Source organism: Cyrtonyx montezumae, unplaced genomic scaffold, assembly GCF_038088225.1.
Source record: "Cyrtonyx montezumae isolate F1298 unplaced genomic scaffold, pur_monq_1.0 scaffold_3, whole genome shotgun sequence".
NCBI classification, from domain to species: domain Eukaryota; kingdom Metazoa; phylum Chordata; class Aves; order Galliformes; family Odontophoridae; genus Cyrtonyx; species Cyrtonyx montezumae.
Window position 1 is genome coordinate 115415593 of NW_027072034.1, and position 19414 is coordinate 115435006.

General features: G+C 41.9%; 1 protein-coding gene across 1 annotated transcript; it reads left to right on the top strand.

Moving 5' to 3' along the window:
- The first annotated feature begins 3542 nt into the window (after window positions 1-3542).
- On the top strand, window positions 3543-18180 carry GLT8D2 (glycosyltransferase 8 domain containing 2). Its single transcript, XM_065741319.1, has 11 exons — window positions 3543-3858; window positions 5654-5773; window positions 5994-6038; window positions 7386-7481; window positions 7933-8101; window positions 9897-10014; window positions 11979-12063; window positions 14357-14469; window positions 15396-15562; window positions 17437-17549; window positions 18006-18180. The coding sequence occupies exons 3-11, from the start codon at window positions 6020-6022 to the stop codon at window positions 18176-18178; spliced, it is 1053 nt and encodes a 350-aa protein (XP_065597391.1). The 5' UTR covers window positions 3543-3858; window positions 5654-5773; window positions 5994-6019; the 3' UTR covers window positions 18179-18180.
- The last annotated feature ends 1234 nt before the right edge of the window (window positions 18181-19414 follow it).

Genomic DNA, 19414 nt, shown 5'->3' on the forward strand with positions numbered 1-19414 from the left:
GTGAACCTCATCAGGCTCCTCTCTGCTCAGCTCTCCAGCCTAACTCTTCTGCAGAGTCCTGGTTACTCTCAAAACAGGGCTGGGGCTGCCACTTGCAGTGTCGCATTCTTCCCTCCACCAATCTATCACCACCAAAACATCATGTTTATACCATTTATTTTATCCTTGAGGATCACAGAGCACTCAAACAGGATGAGGTTGCAGAGGAGACATGCTGAATATGTTAATGAATGCCCTCCTCTACAAGAACAAGGGAAAGAAGCAGATTTTAGAAGCTGTGGATCTTGCAGGCATGTTTAAAATGAAAAACAAACAAAAATCCAACCAACCAAACAAACAAAAAAACTCACCACACCGCAAAGAAAAAAGGGAAAAAGAAATATCTGGTGTTCTCTGAAACTTGGAAACTTGTTTTTAGACAAGCTCGGTTGGTATTCTGGGCACAAAAGAGAGAGGCAAGGACACCTGATGGGCCCCTGTGAAGGCACAGCCCAGAGCTGGGAGCTGTCAGGAAACAGCAGTACCAGGAGAAGGGGAAAGGGAAGGGCAGAGGCTGGAAGTGCACAGTGGTAGCCCCAGACGCACGTGCAGACACAATAGCCAAGTGCTGTTGTGGGAGCAGATGGACTACGCACCCTCACTGCTCATCTTTGGGCATGAGCAGAGCCTGGCCCAGTCAGTTTTGTGCCTGGACTCCTGCTGAGCGTGTATGTGAGGCTTGGAGGCTGCATCCTGAGGCACCTGAGTTTGTAGAGCATGTGGCGGCCCAGGTGTGGGGCCAGGAGGGTGTCCTGGTGAGGGACCTGGACATTTCTTCTCTGTACCTGTGAGTGACTGACTGTGGCCTCTCTCCCTCTTTCAGCGTGCAACATTCACACCTGTGGTGCTCCTGGAGAGGAGCTCCTCATCTTTACTCCCCTTCTAGCCACAGCGTGAGGAGCATGGCAGCAGAGCAGGAATGGATATGTCCCATCTGCCATTATGTGCTCCAAGACATTACCTATGTCGTGCTGTGCCACCAGGTGTTCTGCATTGGCTGCATCCTGTGGTGGGGCAAGCAGGAGAGCTGCTTGCTCTGCAGGGGGGTCATGGAAGCAGTCAAGGTTGCTGTATATGATAATGACAGGGACCTGAACTTTTATCATCTGGCCTCTAGCACCATCTGTACCTGCTTATGTCCAGGAAGCTCCCATTTACGGCATATCTGTCCTCTCACTGTCCCCTTCTCTGTCCCCTTCGCTATTGTCAGATGCGGAGAAGGATGAAGAAGCAGAGGATTAGAACTATGATGAGGCAGAGGAGGAGCCTACAGTTGGTGGTTTCTGGTCTCAGGCCTGAACAGAGCTGTTCATGCTGCACCAGGAGGTCCTGAATCCTGTGCTGCCCTGACTACACCAAGAGCTGTGAGCCATTTTTGACATGCACTGGTGGCCAGCAATGGCAGTGGAGGGCTTAATCCTGAAACACTGCCCTGTGTGATGTCAGGCTGTGCGACAAAGAGCTGATGGAGCTGATGTAGCTTGCCCTGGAGGACCGTGGAGATGTTCATCAAGGAGCTTGTTGAAACCATTCCGCCAGTGCAGTGAGGAGGTCCATAGGCTGCTGGGTCTGCAGGGCACCCTTGTGTCGGGGGCAGGAGGAGGGCCCTGCAGTCAGGGGACAGGAAAACAGCTCTGTGGCTACTCCTGGCCCTGCAGCCTCCCCACAAGTGGACTCTATGGCAGCAGTGTAACTCTCAGCAGAGAGGAGCAGCCCAGGATAGCAGAGGCTGATGCTGCACACATGGCAATGGAAGCGAAGGAGCCCCATGAGGAGATGGAGCTGGCAGCGGCAGCAGGTCCCTCTGCCCACAGCAGCAGTCTCTCTGCTCCTGGCCATTCATCAGAGAGGGCCCAGTGGCCCTGTAAGAGAAGGTGACCAGGACCTACACCAGCCCTGCAAGAGGCTGCCCCTTTGACTGCAGTAGCAGGGCTTACACTACTCTTTAATTAAAAATAATTTCTTAAACATTACACAGAATCACAGAATTGTAAGTGTTGGAAGGGTCCTCTGGAGATCATCTAGTCCAACCCCCTGCTAAAGCAGGCTTCTTGCAGGAGGTTCCTTGTAATGCACACCAGGATACCTTTACTGCTGACTCATGGCCAACCCATTTCCCACCAGGACACCCAAGTCCTTGTCTGCAGTGCTCCTTTCCTGCTGGCATTTTTGACACACATTGCTAGATGCCCACTTTTTCAGTTTGTTGTAACGGAATAGCAGTCATTGTCAAACTTCTGGAACTATACACCTGCATTTTAAATATGTAGGTTACTCTGGAAGTGATGCCTCCTATTTATTTCTTTGGAAACTACAACATAGGTGAGGAGCAATATGACACTTTAATAGAGCATATTGTCAGCTACCAAAGACTGCTTTTCAGCACAGTCATCACCACTGGCTATGCATTTTCCCCTGCAATCAACAAGAGCTTGCATGCCACACACAAAAATCTGCCCCAGCAGATGTGACTGTCACTGTCACTGCTGTTGAAACATACCACCCACTGCCTCACTGTGCTCACATCCACTGTTTGGTCCCAATAAACATTCTGCAAGTGTCACTGAATTTCAAGGGGTGCCTTTTTCTCCACACGGTGCATTTCAGTTCCACCCCTTCGCTTCACATTCACCTCCATGACAGACACCAATTTGTCAGACTGCCTCTCTGCTTCCAACTGTCACATTGCAACAGAATGTAGCAGAATATTGGTGGGAAGGTCTAAACTCTACTGTCATACCTCCAACATCCGCCTCTGGCATTGCAAGCCAACATCATAAAATAGGAGTCATTAGTTTTGGAGCAGCTGCTGTACTTCTTTGTAAGTTTTGCACTTTCTTGTGTGAAAAATAATTTAAGATACATTATTACTCCTTTCAACAGTGATGGAAATCTTGTGTTAAAACATACATGTAATTGTAAAACATAGTTCAATTTATGTTGTTTTTATCATTTCAAAACATATAAAAGGAAGGTTCCTAAACAAGAGGGAGAGAATTTGAGTTAAAAAAAAAATGATACAGAACTAAAACTGTAAGAGAATTCCAGGAGAGCTTAGGAGGCTGAGTACCAACATCTGCTAGGTTTCTTAATCTCAAGCCCCTTTGATTCCAACTCAAACCCTTGGGTTTAGATTCTCTAATTTCTCAGAGGTTTGGAGCAGGGGCAGTTTGCAGTGTGCATGTTCAGAGTTGAAGTTTGCAAATTTTGCTCCGTTTTATGCTTGCAAGTACTGTGCCAACAGACACTGGAAAAATGTTGGCTTTCAGTTTGACTTTGGCATGGTGTTGTTTGGCTCTCGCACACTTAGTTATCTGTTCACACTTGCCATAAATAATTACTAGAAACCTAACCTGCAACTAGACAGTTTAAGTAACTTCTGGAATAGTTTGTTTCCTTCTTTCCTCTACCCTCTTAAGCTTTTTTGTCTTGTGGGACTTGTTTGCAATCTGCTAGATTAAGCTCTAAGGCAACTTTGCCAGATCTGGGGCTGCATCATCGTTCAGCACATCTGGAAGTGGTTTATGAGCTCTCTCATTCCTTTAGTGCCGCGTCTGGACTCTGTGCTATTCCTCAGCAGCAGAGAAGAGAAAACCAGCACAACTCCAAAGTAAACTTTGAAGAGCTTGAAAAAGGAATTGAGTCTTGAAACTGTTTCTGTGCCCTTTAAGGCCCTTGTACAGGGGACTTTAAAGGAGGACGATGGGCAAGGAAGCTTTGGCAAGAGAGCTGACAGCTGTGGGCTATCTAGGATCCAAGTAAAAAGCTCTGCAGCTCTTCAGGAGAAAGGAGTCGCGAATACTGTGCTGCTTTGAAGAGGTAAAAAGACTAATTATGCAGGAAATGTCTGAGCAGTAATGTCACTGTTTCTGAGTTTTCCCTTCTGCAGCCCCTCATTTTGTTGCAGATTTTGGCAGCTGAGTTACGGACTGCCAGGTTCTAGGAACCCATGTCTAAATTCAGGAAAAATGAATAAATATTTGAAGGGGAACAAATATTCCTCTCTTCCTCTAGAAATCAGTGGGTGATTAGTCTGGGTCTCTGAAACTTCAGGAACTTTGTAGTTTTGGAATGAAAACTTTTTTTTTTATTTGAGTCTTTCAGACTTGGGATTTTAACATGTAAAATGTAGTTCAATTTAAGTTGTTTTCATCATTGCAAAAGATATCTCGAGGCTGTGATTCTCCAACTGTCATTATGTGGTGATCATCAGTATTATTTGTGACTCTCGTTACCGATTTAAAATTAAAAGGCAGTAGTCAGCTGCATTGAAGTCAGTGGAAAGTTGCTGTTAGCTTGAATGAGGTGACAGTGTTACTTCAGGAGTGGAGGGGTTTTTGTTGTCTCTGTCCTTATCTAAATGAGTAAAATTTGTAATGGCTAATGCTGCAATACTTGTGTAACATGCGAGAGAGAGGCTGTCTAAACAGAAGGCTTTTGTGACTGATAAGTTTGTTTTCATATCTATGTAAATGAATGCCACATGAAGAGAGTGGGTTGCTGGAATGCAGACAAGGGCTGCAGATGTGAAAGGAACCTCTCCCAGAAATATTCCTTTCTCTACAATCTAGTCAGCTGTTGGGACCTAAATATATGCAAATGTAAGTGGCTTGTAAACAAAGCCTCATCTTTGCTTTATGTATATTTTTATTACCATTTTACTTGCTAATCAAAGAGCACAGTCTAATTCACTGTGTTTCCTCACCATCAGCATTAACCAATGGGAGAGAGTCGGGTTTGTGACTCAAGTTTCAAGAATTTAAGCTGTTCCATATTCCTTCTCAGGGAATCAGAATGAACTTCATTTTTATATGTTCACACAAACTGTTATCTATCCTTATCTAAGCTCTTCCTTCCTTCCTGCCCCAACTTCTGGTGCTGTCTCTTTACTGTTGTTTTTTTTTTGCCACAAAAACAGCACTAGTTGTAAACAATACCAGCGCTTCCAAAACTCAAGAAACTGTTTTATGTTCTGCATTTCTGTATTATAGGGATTATGTTCTTTCCTCTTGGGCATAAAGTCATGATCACCCTTAGGCCTTGATTAGAAGAGCTGTTTCAGGGAAGGCTGCTTCACTTTCCTAAGCGTCACAGATACAATCCCCAGATATGAGGGCAGCTCTGAAAGTGATGCCTCCTATTTTGTGATGTTGGCCTGCAACATCAGAGTTGGCTGTTGGTGGTATGGCAGTAGAAGCTGAACCTTCCCACCAATACGCCATTACGTGTTGTTGCCATGTGACAAATGGCAGCAGAAAGGCAGTCTGACAAAATAGCATTTGACATGGAAGTGTGTATGAAGCAAACGTGTGTGACTGGAATTCCTCCATGCAGAGAAATGGGACCCACTGACATTCACTGACACTTGCTGAGCATATATGGGGACCAAACAGTGAATGCGAGCACAGTGGGGTGGTGGTGGCTTGTTTCAGCAGTGGAAACAGAGACAGTCACCTCTGCTGATGCAGATTTTTGTGGGCATAGCATGAAGGCTCTTGCTTATTCGTTGCAAAAAAGCATAGCTAACAGTGATGACTGTGTTGAAAAATCATCTTTTGTAGCTGAGAATTTGCTCTGTCGAACAGTGTTATTGTACTCTTTCTGTCTGTTGTAGTTTCCAAGAAGGTAAACAGGAGGCACTACTTTCAGAGCGGCCAAGCCACTTTGCACAAGTTCCCCTTTTACTGTTGCTTGTAGGACAACTCCTGGCTTGGGAAGTATACTCTGGCAAGAGGTTAGTATTTGTGATTGCTCTTATGTTTTACGTGAGGTCTGAGATAGATGTAGACGTATTTACAAATTGCACTTGATGGTGTTTTGACACTGTTCTGTAAATTATTTTAAAATGTGTTAAAAATGTTAGTTATTGCTGATGTAGGTATTTGGGCTTAATGCATTAAAACATATTTTCCTCTTTTTCTCTCTCTCTCTTTTTTTTTTTTTTTTTACCACAGACCACACTTCTTATCCAACAGAACATATGGCTCTTTTAAAGAAAAGTAAGAGAGACTAAAAGCATTAAAAAATATTTGCATTTTTGAAAGAGGGCAGAGATGTCAAATGCAATTTCTCAAAACTGCTGTAACAGTTTCCTGCAAAATTATAACTCTAGCTTTGCTAATTATACTTAATTTTTATTATCAAAACAGGACTTTTCCTGTAAACTACAAAATAAGTATGGTCATAAACCCCACTAATTTGAGTTGACTCACCATTTTTCTGCGTGATACTTATGGTACTGGGCTTTCCCTCTAAGGGCCCAGGCAATGACCAGTGCCATGTGGGTGTGCCCAAAGCACCCAGCGTGGCTTTTTAACAGAGCTGTGCTCTGTAATGCTGTTCATATTTGCTGTTGAAATGTGAGAAATTTGGGTTCAGCTGTCAGGATCACTGACTGAAAATGGACCCAAAATTCGCTGAACTCAGTGGGTGTTTTCTCAGCTGATTTGAGTAAGTGCAGTTGGTGTTGTGTGTGCACCAATTTCAACTAATTCTCATGCTCTATTCTGGTCAATAACCCCTTTTGAATCAAACAGTTTAAAACTTCGTTCCCTTTGCTCTTTTGTGTACCTTAAATGTTTACCATCACCTTTGTGATGGTACAAAAGTAATGAAGAAGATCGAAAGATCTCCATAGTGTATTTCTTCCCCATTGTACCATTGAGCTGTTATGTACTCACAGTTGGTTTGTGTTGGGTGATTTAACCTTGTATGACACAAACTGGTAGCAAGCTGCAAAGTCATAATATACAGCAGAGCATTTGGTTTTGCATGTTTTGCTTTGATTTTACTAACTGAAGTGTCAAAACATTGATGTATTTTCAAATATTTTGCAATAAACCTTACCTGGTTTCAGTGGCATGCTGAGTTTATCTCTAGTACTGCTAGAATTTTGCTTGAGTATACGTTCAAGATCTGCATGTTGAAAGCAATTCTTTTTTCTTGTGTCTGAAGGAAGTGTGAAGGAAGATGCAGGCAAAAATAATTTGTTCTTGAAGTCCCATGATGTAACCAATGAAAGAAAGTTCCAGGCTTCTAGCATTCAGAAACATATATTTAATAGTAGGGGTAGCCCATATGCATTGGGAGCTTAGTGATTTAGTGGGCAACCAATCAATGAAAATCAGAGGGTTGGGAATAATTGGAAAGCAGTAGAAATGCATTTTGTTTTTATCACAGCATTTGTAGTTTGATCAAATAGCAAGAGAAAGGAGACTTTGGCAAACACAGCAAATGTATGTTTTGGTATGTAATGGTTGCAAATTGTCTTTTTTTTTAATAAAAAAAGTACAGTTAGTACTCTAGCTATTAGAGTGATCGTTAACAAACTCTCCATTTTGTTTCAGTTAACCAGATCTTACTGTTACTTCTTATATTAACTGTGTGTGCAATTCTGTACAACAAAGTTCACAAAGCGCCGTCTGCCTTAAAGAATGAAGCAGGTAAATGACTTCTATTTTGTTTATATTTCTGATTTATGTTTTTTTTCCTCTTCATTTGAGCAGTTTTGCTTTTGTTTTGTTTTGTTTTCCCCTAATTAAACCAGTTTGTCTTGCAATAGGTGAGCCATTTAAGTTGGTCTGTGTGGTCTGGGATGCAAAAGTGTTTTGCTTCTGAATTCCTCAAAGAAAATAGTGGAGGAGTGACTAAGAACTGTCATCCTGCTTCAAATTTTTATCCAGATGTCACTGATGAAGTTGGAAGCTGGGTTCTGGATTAGCGACAGCTCGTGCTTTGTGTCTTGGTGGATGTGGTGTATAGGATGTGGGAAGGAAGTGGGGTGATCGTGATATGATTCCACTGTCTGTAGAACTTTGTGCTCACTCATATGATCCAGACAGGATACAAAAGTTTTTCAATTTTGAATTATAACATGTAGTTTGTTTCTTGTAGTTGACCTGGAGAGTCCTCAGGAAATGGAGGAAGAAATCCCAGTTGTAATCTGTGCTGCTGCGGGCAGAATGGGCGCAACTGTAGCAGCAATCAGTAGCATCTACAGCAACACAGAGGCTAATGTTTTGTTCTACATAGTTGGACTGAAGAACACCATCCCACATATTAGGTGTGTACCAGACTTAATTTATTTCATGCTGTAATTAGGATGAGGTTGTTGTTCCCCTTAGCGTGAACGTAAACTTTAGAGGACTTTTCAGGAAACTGCTTCTTCCTTTTGTTTAAGTTGTGCTACAGTTCCCAGGATTCCCTACATTTAGGAATAAGGATCATTTTGCCCTATTCAAGGAAGTGACTGGTGTAAACGGGTATGAAATAACCAGACCAGATCCATAGCTGTGCCTTTCTGCCTTTTGTATGTGCAGAATATGTAATACTGCAAGTGACAAGCTTACTTGCTGCATGCCTGCTTCAGGGCACTCCACTCATGTCATGTGGAGTCATGTCTTCAGCTTCAGAGTAGCAAAGCCTGCTGCCTAAATCAAATTTCAGGTAAGATGGAGTGGTAAATGTTTGAAATAGAGGCCCAAGGAAGCTAGTAACAAAAGCATGTTTGGATGTTAAATTCAAACATTCTCTCCGAATGGAAGTGTGGTGAGAATCAAAATTAAAGTGGATTGTTTTAGTAGTTCTTGCTTCTGACTGCTTCTGTGGCTTGTGTACTCATAAAATGAGTCAAAGTGAAAAGATGTAGTCATCAGTAATCTAGAAAATAGAATGGAGTATGTTCTCTCTGAATCTGCAGTTGGCATGAAGCTGGAAGAGACATTGAGCAGCATGACGAGATGAAAACAAACTGATGGCAAGTTGGAAAAATGAGCTGTAAAATGTAATGATGTTCAGTAGAGGTGGAAAAAACTGATTGTGTTGGCTCAAGGTGAAGCAAGAATTTCACAGAATCACATAAATGTTAAGGTTGGAAAAGATGACTGAGATTATGTAGTCCAACTGCCAGCCCATATCCACTATGCTCACTGACCACATCCCTCAGTGCCACATCTACCTGGCTCTGAAACACCTTCAGGGACAGTGACTCCACCACCTCCCTGAGCAGCCTGTGTCAGAGCAGCACTTCTCTTTCTGAGAATAAATGTTTCCTAATATACAACCTGAATGGAATCATAGATTCTATTTGATAGCACTTGCCAGAGAATATAGGAACTCCAGGAGCATAGTAACACGAGTGTAATTTAAGATTAGGTGACACAGAAGCTTTACTGTGATCACAGTGAGAGAGCAAGGGTACAGAGGGATGGATGCTGTTTCAGTGTTCTCTTATTATGTACTTGGAGTCCCTATATTCTTTGATATACTCATTTAGAAAACTACAGAGCTATAACTGATAATGGGCTACATTACTGTGTGCAGACATGCACGTGCATATGCTTCATAGTGGAATGTACTTGTGGATGTATATGGCCTCTGGAAATGTGAAGAATTTTTTTCTGATCTCCTTGGCATTGATACCGCGACAGAAAAAGTATAGTATTTAGTTTTGGGTGCTTAGGGAAGGATTTAGAATAGAGATCAGAGTTGAACAACGAGCAATGATGATGAGAAATCTGACAAAATATTGTACAAAAATAGTTTTTTCCTCTGCTAAACTGAAAATATATGTGATGTCATCTTGAAGAACATAAAAGTGTAAAAGGGAAAAAACTAACCAATTCTTTAAAAGCACAGCAAATAGGATAAGAAAAAAAATGGTTCATAGTAAGAAAGACTAGGAAAATGACATTTAATGTTAGTGGTGGTGAAAGATGTGTTGCTGTAGACAGAAATGGTTCTGTCTTGGAGTCGGATAAACCAAGTGAGCTTCCAAGGCCTCTTTTTCTCCTATGAGTCTGATGAAATACTTGCTAAAAGCTGAATATTTCTTCTACTACTTTTATTTTTAATCACAGAAGATGGATTGAAAATTCAAAACTGAAAGAAATAAAATTTAAGACTGTTGAATTCAACCCCATGGTACTGAAAGGAAAAATCAGACAAGATGCATCGCGTCCTGAGCTCCTGCAGCCTGTGAGTAGATAAACACCACGTAATACTTTTTCAGGATTTTAATGCTCATTGCAGGTTTTAGGATGCCCCAGTTCTCTGTCCTATTACACAAGCTGGGTACAACTCAAAGAAGCCTCTTTGGGTCCAATGCTAGCTGTCATTCAAGAAAGAAATGTGTGCCATAACAAGCTCCTTACAACTTTTCTGTCTTGCCGGGACCTCATCTATTTGGTGGCATAAACTCAGTGATTTGAGTGCGTTGTTTAGAAGTGGAAAGGAGTAATAAGTGTTCTTCGTGCTTCCGTGATGTCTCTTGGGCTGCAATCTGCCAATGTCTGGGATTAATTCAGAAATCAGAAACTAAAATACTCCTGGCTGACAAGAGGCGAATCGGATGTTAAAGGATTTATTGTTAAACAGAGAATAATGGCACGATATAAATCCATAATTTTCCCACCACACTAAATACCATGTGCAGATTTAGTCCACTTGTCTCTAAAGGACACAGCACCACTGGAAAAGTTTTAGGTCTGTCTGTTCAGAATGTTCATTCTTGTTGCCCTTCTCTGAGCCTGTGACATTTCTGATGTTTGGAAAGAATTTCATGTGATAATTGAGAGAGTGATTTAATACTCTTTAGTCTAGAAATGGTCTTCTGTTGTGAAAACAGTAGAGATCGACAGAACTGGCATGGAGGTCAGAATAGGAGCTGATTACTTACTGTCTCACATCTGTGCCATCAGTAAAATCATTCCTGTAAGTGGAAAGATGACTACATTAACTGTGAAGTTAACACAGTCCAGGTCTAGGAAAGTTATTCTTCCTCTTTACTCAGCACTGGTGAGATGGAATAGCATTGTCCAGTTCTTAGCTTCCCAGTACCAGAAATTTACAGATTTATTGAGGGCCACAAAGATGATGAAGGGACTAGAACATCTATATGTGAGAAGAAGCAGACAGGACTGGGATCGTTCCACCTGCAGAAGAGAAGGCACTGAGGGATCTTATCAGTGTGTTTATTAAATATCTCATGGGAGGGATGAAGACAACAGAGCTAGACTCATCTCAGTAGTGCCTGATAGTAGAGCAAGAGGCAATGGGCACAAATTCAAACAATAACATTCAATCTCAAAACAAGGTAATCTTTAAAATAATAATAATAATAATCAAAAATAAAATCACTGGAGCAGGTTGTGATGTCTCTATCTGTGGAGATGTTCAGAACCCAACTGGACATAGTCCCAAGCAATCTGCCCTCGTGGAAAGTGCTTGAGCAGAGGGAATAGACTGGGATGGATCTCCACTCTAACATAAATAATCCTGTGATTCTGATGAAGGAGAAACTACTTAGGACCACTTGGTTAGGCCTACAGTAAACAAAATGGGGATATGTAATAATAATGGGGTTAAGACCTTGGTAAAGCTACATGGAGGAAGCAAACAGTAGTTGGCTAGTGCTCAATTATGAGAGAAATCAAAACAGTATTTATAGAGACGTAATTCTGGGCATGCATGATAGGAGCCTCTGGTGGTCTTAGACCCCCTACATCCTCATTTTTCCATCATCAGCTTCATCACAGTGACTTTTGGCTGACTGTTAGCTGCTGCTTTTCCCTGATTTGGCAGATTTCCATTGTTTGTTATGCCATAGTGAGCAACGTTCTGTCTTGGTGCACTATAACCCAAACAATATGTGTGAAATCAAGAAAAAGAGTCCTTGGACACAGTGGATGCAAAGACAGAAGAAGTCTGCTGTAACTTCAATGCTTCTGTGAAGCAAGATCATTGAGAAAAAGAAGGCTGTTCACACAGCAAGAAAAGATAAGCTGGAAAGTTTTAGAGCTAGCATAGCATGCATTGATTCCTTTTCCTAAACTAATATACTGATCCCTATTGCTGAACCAGCTTATACTAACAGAAGCTTGAGACTAATGCATTAAACTGCTATGACATTTAGTATTTACTGTTTTTTTCCTCTTTAACAGCTGAACTTTGTTCGATTTTATCTTCCTTTGCTTATCCAGAAACATGAGAAAGTCATATATTTGGATGATGATGTCATCGTTCAAGGTAAGCTGTCTCCAAAAAGCAGTTTCCAACAGAACTGGAATAAAACTTATTGCAGCTTTCATGGTCATCTCAAAAAACAGGACATAATGAAAAGCGAGGAAGCTGCTAAGAATGTTGTGCTTGTGAAAACTACAAGTTATCTGTTTATTTAATTAGAGGAAATTCTGAAAAAAAACCCCTTGTCTCTACATGTCTGATGAATAGTTGGTTTTGATCAGAATTATACACTCTGTTTTCATTTAAATTGGATTTGGTCGATTGCTGAAATATATCTTGGTTTTCACTTTAGTGCTGCAATATTTAATTGTGCATGTGACTTGTGTTTCCTGCTAGCATTCAAATTCCCACTAATGTTGGCAGCACCTTATCCAGAATTGCTATTTGTTCTGGAGAGCAGGAGAAATTTACTCAGCTAGGAGGGCAAAAACCTAAATACAAAAAATGAGAGTTTGAACATCAGCTCAAACTCCGTAGCAATTTTCAGATCATGACTAAAGATACTAGAGTTCCTAGACAAATAGGAGCAGTAAGCAGACACAAAAATCCTGAAAAACATATACATGTATGTATTTTTCGTACAAATGAATCAAATTAGAGGAACAGTAGCTTTTTTTTTTTCTTCTTTTTTAAAGATGAATTTCTGACCCTCCCACTTGAACTTCATTCCTCTTTCCTGCACCCATACAGACATTCGCTAGAAAGGAGACTACTTCCAGTCTGAATTAACATCCTGGTAGGACTCAAGGCAATATTCCCACAGACAGCAAGGAGGTGGCCATAGGGTTTTCTCTTTCATTAGAGTATGCCAGACTATGTCAGCTGATAGTGCTTCTGGAATCACAGAGTAAGGTGCAGTTTTACATGACAGTTAATGGTAGGTTGCTGCCTACTCAAGTGGCCTCTCCTGGCCTCAGGCAGCTCCTGTTACTTCTCTTTTTTCATATCTACAGCTCTGAAACAAGCTGCTTGGCCTGGCAGAAGACAAGCTATGTTAAAAAACAAAAGAAGAAACCAACCAACCAAAAACATAACAACAAAACACAAAACCCTTTTTTCTACTTGTTTCTTCAGTCAGCTTAGCTTTCTTACCCTTGGGCACCATAAACCTAGGGCTCAGAAGAAGAGAATAAGATTTGGACAAGTGGGAGAAGAGGTGGAGGGTGGGAGCCTCTTTTTTGGCAGCTGCTTATTTGTAATGTGAGCGAGCACTCTGATGTGTCTGGAATGGGAGGGAATGAGAGCTCTGACATGGTAAGGAGTGAATGAGGATTTCAGGGTTTGACTTGGGGTTTATTTGTTGGTCAGCTTTCTGCGGAGCAGTACGAATAAAACATGGTGCACTTTTGGAACAGGATCCAGAGAGGCTGTGTAGTCTCCTCTGAAAATTTCCACAACTCATCCAGACACTTTCCTCTGTAATGTACTGCAGGGAGCCTGCTTTAGCAGGGGGTTGGACTAGGTGATCTCCAGAGTATCCAACACATACAAGCCTGTGATTCTGTGCAGTGTTTATGTATTTATTTTTAATTAAAGAGAAGTGTGAGCCCTGCTACTGTGGCCAAGGGGGCGGCCTGTTGTAGGGTGGATGTGCATCATCATCACAGTTGGTGCTCCTCTTAGGAGACTGCTGGCCCCTCCCAGGTGAGTGGTCAGGAACAGAGGGGATGTTGCTCTGTGCAGAGACCTCAGTCTGTGGCCCTGGCTGTGGCAGCTCCCTGTGTCCCAGCACTCACCCCATTGCCACCCTGGGGGACGTGTCTCCACACAGCTCACCTCTGCTGCCGCATGTGCACTTCACGGGGCCCTGGCTGCCCAAGCCAGGCAGGCCAGGGAAATGCAGATGGTGGTTGTAGTGACAGGCACTGAGAGCCAGTGTCAGCAGTGCCCAAAGCACAGCCCAGCACCCAAACCATCAGTCAGCATGGGGAATGCACTTCCTAAGAAGTGTAAACATAGTAGTATCAGGGGAAAAGGCACTTCTGAGGGAAAGAACTAATGGAATGCATAGCTCCGAAACCATGCTTCTTAACAGGGTAATCAGCTTCTGCTTTAGTCACTTTTGTATGTCCAGACCAAATGATTATCATCAGTATTCAATACATACATATCTAAAGAAAAATACTGGACTCTAATTTGAAATCGTTCCCTTGTTGCAAAATTCAGCCTTGATTGATGCCTGCTGAAACTGTCACGTTTGAATTTAACATATATGAGAATAGAAGTTATCCTGTCATCCTATCTGTGTAGTGGTGTGGTACATTTATTCTTGTGCTCCTGAACTTTCTGTAAACAGGTGACATTCAGGAACTCTATGACACAAAGTTGGCTCCAGGCCACGCTGCGGCTTTTTCAGACGATTGTGATCTCCCTTCCACACACGAGATAGTTAGAAGTGTGGGGATGCAGGTAAGATGCCATTGTGTAATTCTAAACATGAGTGTATCGACTCATAAATGTAGTATGGTTCTATATCTTCCCCAAAGTATGTATGTAGCAACAGGATGAGGGGAAATGTTTTTAAAGTGGAAGAGGGCAGATGTAGACTAGATATCAGAAAGAGATTCTTTACTGTGAGGGTGGTGAGACACTGGCACAAGCTGCCCAGTGAGACTGTGGATGCCCTCTCCCTGGAGACATTCCAGGCCAGGCTGGATGGGGCTTTGAGAAACCTGGCCCAGAGGGAGGTGTCCCTGCCTATAGCGGGGGGTTGGAACTGAATATCTTAAAGGTCCCTTCCAACCCAAACCATTCTATGATTCTATGAAAGAGAGAGCTTTCTTTTAATTTTTTAAAATAATTTTGTTGTGATATGGGGATGTTTGCAGTCTTTTCCTGGAATCATTTAAATCTGTCACTCTTTGTATTCTACCAATTTGATGTTGGCATATTGTTAAACTGGTTTTGACCTCTTCTGGAACACCCAGTGAAGACAGGTTAGATGATGTTTGTATAATATGAATTGGGAGTGAAACTTGGGAAAAATGTTTGAAGTCCAATTCCTGAGTTCAGTTCCACAGAACTGCCCTCTGGCATTACAGCCATACCAGTGTTGTGCTGTGGCATTTGGAGTACACTACAGAAAGACAAAGATGTGGTGAGGAGAGAGCTTTATGGAATTTCCATGGTACAGTATTGTGGAAGGAGTAATTCAGTAGCTGGGAGCACTGTGCCTTTCAACCTCACATCACATGGAAATCGAGACCGGTAATCATCATCCACAAACTCAGCTTTGGGAGAACATGTTTAGTAATACAGAGCTGCACTTACTCATACATTCATTGAGATTCACAGGGGATAACTATATTTCTTTTCTTTTTTTTTTCACTTCCCAGAACACATACATGGGATTCCTGGACTACAGAAAGCAAGCAATTAGAGACCTTGGCATCAGCCCCAGCACCTGCTCCTTTAATCCCGGGGTAATTGTTGCTAACATGACTGAATGGAAAAACCAGAGGCTCACAAAGCAGTTGGAAAAATGGATGCAAAGGAATGTAGAGTATGTATAGAAATTCTGCTTTGCACTTAACTGTAAACAGAGCATTAAAGTGTCACCTTCTGTTTGTAAGCTCTTTAAAGACTGTAACTCTATAAACAGTATTTTCTTTGCTTTACAAAATCCTGAAGTAAATTTCCACATGCTTAAGTCTTATCTATCGAGTAATAGGAAATGCAACCTGGAATTTCAGTCCTGTTTTTAATCACAAGCCACACTCAATCCTGAGGGGCGTTGGGAACACATGGTTCTTGTTTTGGGTAACCAACCTCACCTTGGTTCAAGCCAATCACAATCTTCCCTCCTTGAGGCTGGTTCAGAGAAGAAGGAATATTTCCTTGCTTTTTTGGGTCTTTCCACTTGGGTATCACATTTCTTCAGCACCAATAGAAAACACTTCTTTCTCTGTAGATGAAATGAACCTGACATGAAAGGTAATTTTTTTGGCTTTGACTATGATGAAGTGTATGGGAGCTGTTGAATCACAGCCTGAACCACTGATTGATCACTGAGGTGAGCACTGAGTCAGCTGTGGGAGCACAGGTGAAGGCAATGCACTGTGTGACCGAAGGGGTGGAGTCTGGCTCCACCTCTCCCAGACCCTGTTTAACGGCTGAACACCACTGGGAATGATCTCTTTCTGGAGATTGCTCCTTTGGATTTTCCTACTGAGCCTAGGATGGGCATTTTCCTTTATTTTGGTTGTCTCTTTCCATCACGATACTCTTTCTAACTATACCGTCTGTAAAATATCTCAGCTACAATACCATTTAGCGTTATTCATTCTGTTAACCATACATGAAGTCATGAATATAGTGAAATAGTGTTCCCTTTCAGTTCAACGTTAATCAGTTTGCAAATTTGACTCTTTCTTTCCCTGCAAAGGCTTACATTCAGGAAAGCTCCATTGGAACTTCTGCTTTTGGACTCCATTCCTTATTGGTTATTTTCTGAATTGAACAAAGGAGGAAAGACACAAACACTGAGCATGTGAATGAATGAAAAACTCCTTGCCTACAGAACATTCTGAAAGGCCACTGCTGTGCTGAGGAGCTTGAAAAAAAATAAAGCCCCATGTGCATCACTGCAGATTCGCTCTAGAAAGATGATTTTGTACCACACTAACACATTCATGTTCCTTTTAGCTCAGTATTGAATCCTCAGTGAAATAAGTTGCTTTGTTTGGAGTAAGAAAGAGCTTTTGAAAGTTATGTTTTTATTTGTTGCTCTGTGGCCTCTGAGTGCCTCTTAGCTGGACTCAGCAGGCAGCACAGTGTCCTACAGGCAGTGTGGCTGCTCCAATCTGCTGCCTGGCCAGGCCTGGAGCCCTCTGTGGCCAGACATCTGCCTGCTGCCACTTAAGCCTCCCTTCCCAATAATTTGGCTTTTTTTTTCTTAACTCTGCCTTTTTCACAGAGCACCCAGGAAATTAATATCCATCAGATGCAGGTTTATACTAACTAGTCTGCCAAATTGGTGCTGAAGTTAACTTCAGGCCTCAAAGTTGGGCAGGTGGGAACCAGAGAGAAGACGGACACATGGCAGCATGTAAGTCATCTGAAGAAACCAGGCTGAAATAGGTTTGATTTCTTTACATTGACAGCTTTTTTTTTTCTTCCTAGTGTAAACTTTTTCAGCATCATAGAATACAGGCAGTATGCAGAATAGTTGGCTTCATGTTGGGTCTGACTCCCAGCACGTTGCTTTGTAGCAGCAACCCACGCAACAGTAATTGGAGTTGCAAACACAAGCAATTAACAGCGTTAGAAAGGAGTAACACTGAAAATGAGGCTGCTCAGAATACTTACATTTTTAGCTGATTTTTGTACTAAAGACTCTTTGATTGAGTTTTGAATGTTTTCTTTGTTCTTTTGCAGAGAAAACCTCTACAGCAGCACCCTCGGGGGAGGTGTGGCAACCTCACCAATGCTGATTGTATTTCATGGAAAGCATTCCACTATTAATCCTATGTGGCACATACGACATCTTGGTAAGTTGAACTTTCCACTATTTGCAGCTGGAACTCAATAAACCCAGAGGTTGGACTCCAAGAATAATTGATCTAAATTTTCCTAAATTGTGAAGAATGGATGAAAGATCTGCACATGGACGCAGAGTGAAGAAAAATAAAAAATAACAGCAGTAGTTGGCATTCACCTGACAGTGGTGACTTATCCTGAGAACGCCTCAGCTAGCACAGCAAAACAAACAGCATGATGAAGCTGTATGTAAATCCCAGCTACCAGGATGCTGCTGTTGAGAGGAGGATGAGATTTTTCAGATGCAGAGTTAAAGAGGCCTGAAATTGAAAAATGCTGCTCTATTACACAGATAGTTGCCTACTGACAGGTGAAACCATGCTAATCAGGCTTTAAAACTGTATTTAACTCATTGCTTAGTGTCTTCCAGTATTGAAAGCTGGGTTTTATTCCATGTACTCATGCAGGTTGGAGTCCCGATACCCGGTATTCAGAGCATTTTCTTCAAGAAGCTAAATTACTTCACTGGAATGGGAGATATAAACCTTGGGACTACCCCAGTGTTCACACTGATCTCTGGGAAAACTGGTTTATTCCTGACCCTTCGGGGAAGTTCAAATTGACACGTCCTGACAGCTGATACCAACACTTCAACGCACTCAAACCCTTCGGTTTGCAATATGCAAAGAGTTGGAGGAGTTGGAGATGCAACACATCAAATTGTATACCTAACTGATTGTAGAAAGTTGTTTCTTAAACACTGCCATAAAATGACCATCAGTTTTGAGGGCTTATGGGTGGAGCGTTAGTGACACAGTTCACATTTTTTTTTTCAACTTTCAAATAAGGGAACAAGTTTCCTTTACAATGAAATACTGTCATTAAATATTTCCCGAGGTGAAGTCAGACAGCGTGCTTCAATGTGAGGTCCAGTGTCTGCCAGTAGAGAAAAGAAAATCTACAAAGGAAATTGCAGTAGTAGATAAGGTGCATTTAGTCTACCAGGTGACAAGGAGCAGCTCAAAATTAAAACTTAAGCAGCATTTTAATACGTAGAATTCAGCTGGTGATCATTTTGCAGAGTTTCTCTGCAGAATACTGTATTTGTGCAGTCAGTACATTACATCATGTAGCATATTTTGGTCACCACTAGCAGAATGCAAAAGGACACTCAGACACTGATACAATTCCTGATTTTATTGTGAAACAGAGAGAGACTTAAGACAGATTTAAGAACTTCTGGATTAATGAAAAGAGCACCAGTCCCGAGGGAGTACACAAGTTGCAGTACTGAGTGAAACAGTCATTATACACTTAACTGTATTTTGCACTTAGTAGCTGTCTCTGTTCCAGAAGAGACCTTTCCCTTCAACTCAAACAGGAGAGCAGTACAGTAGCTCTGTATTACTGTGCTGCCTCATCAGCAGTGCTAGTTACATGCTTCTAATTTTGCTGAAGAATAAAATTGAATTGTAACAAATCCCTGATGCGAGGTACTTTGAGCACCCACGGGAAAGCATCCATGTAAACAGCAATATGTGATACAGTACAGTTTAAATAACAGACAAGACAAATCCTATGCTGTTTTAACAACATACGGAGCAGCTTTATGCTGAAGCTAATCAACACAAACATCACACACACTTTCTTGATTTCAGACGCTCAGAATTAAGCCACGTAATCTGGGGAGAGAACTGTAAACATCATGCCTGCCTCACAACAGGATGGCAGCGTGTGAGCTCAGCAGGATTAGTATCCACACCAGCTAATTGCACTCAGTGCACAACAACTGTCAGTGGCTGTGAGGAAAAAGGATAAAGCACCAGTACAGGAACCTCTGACCAGCACAGAGTGCAGGGACACTGTATCTATTTTT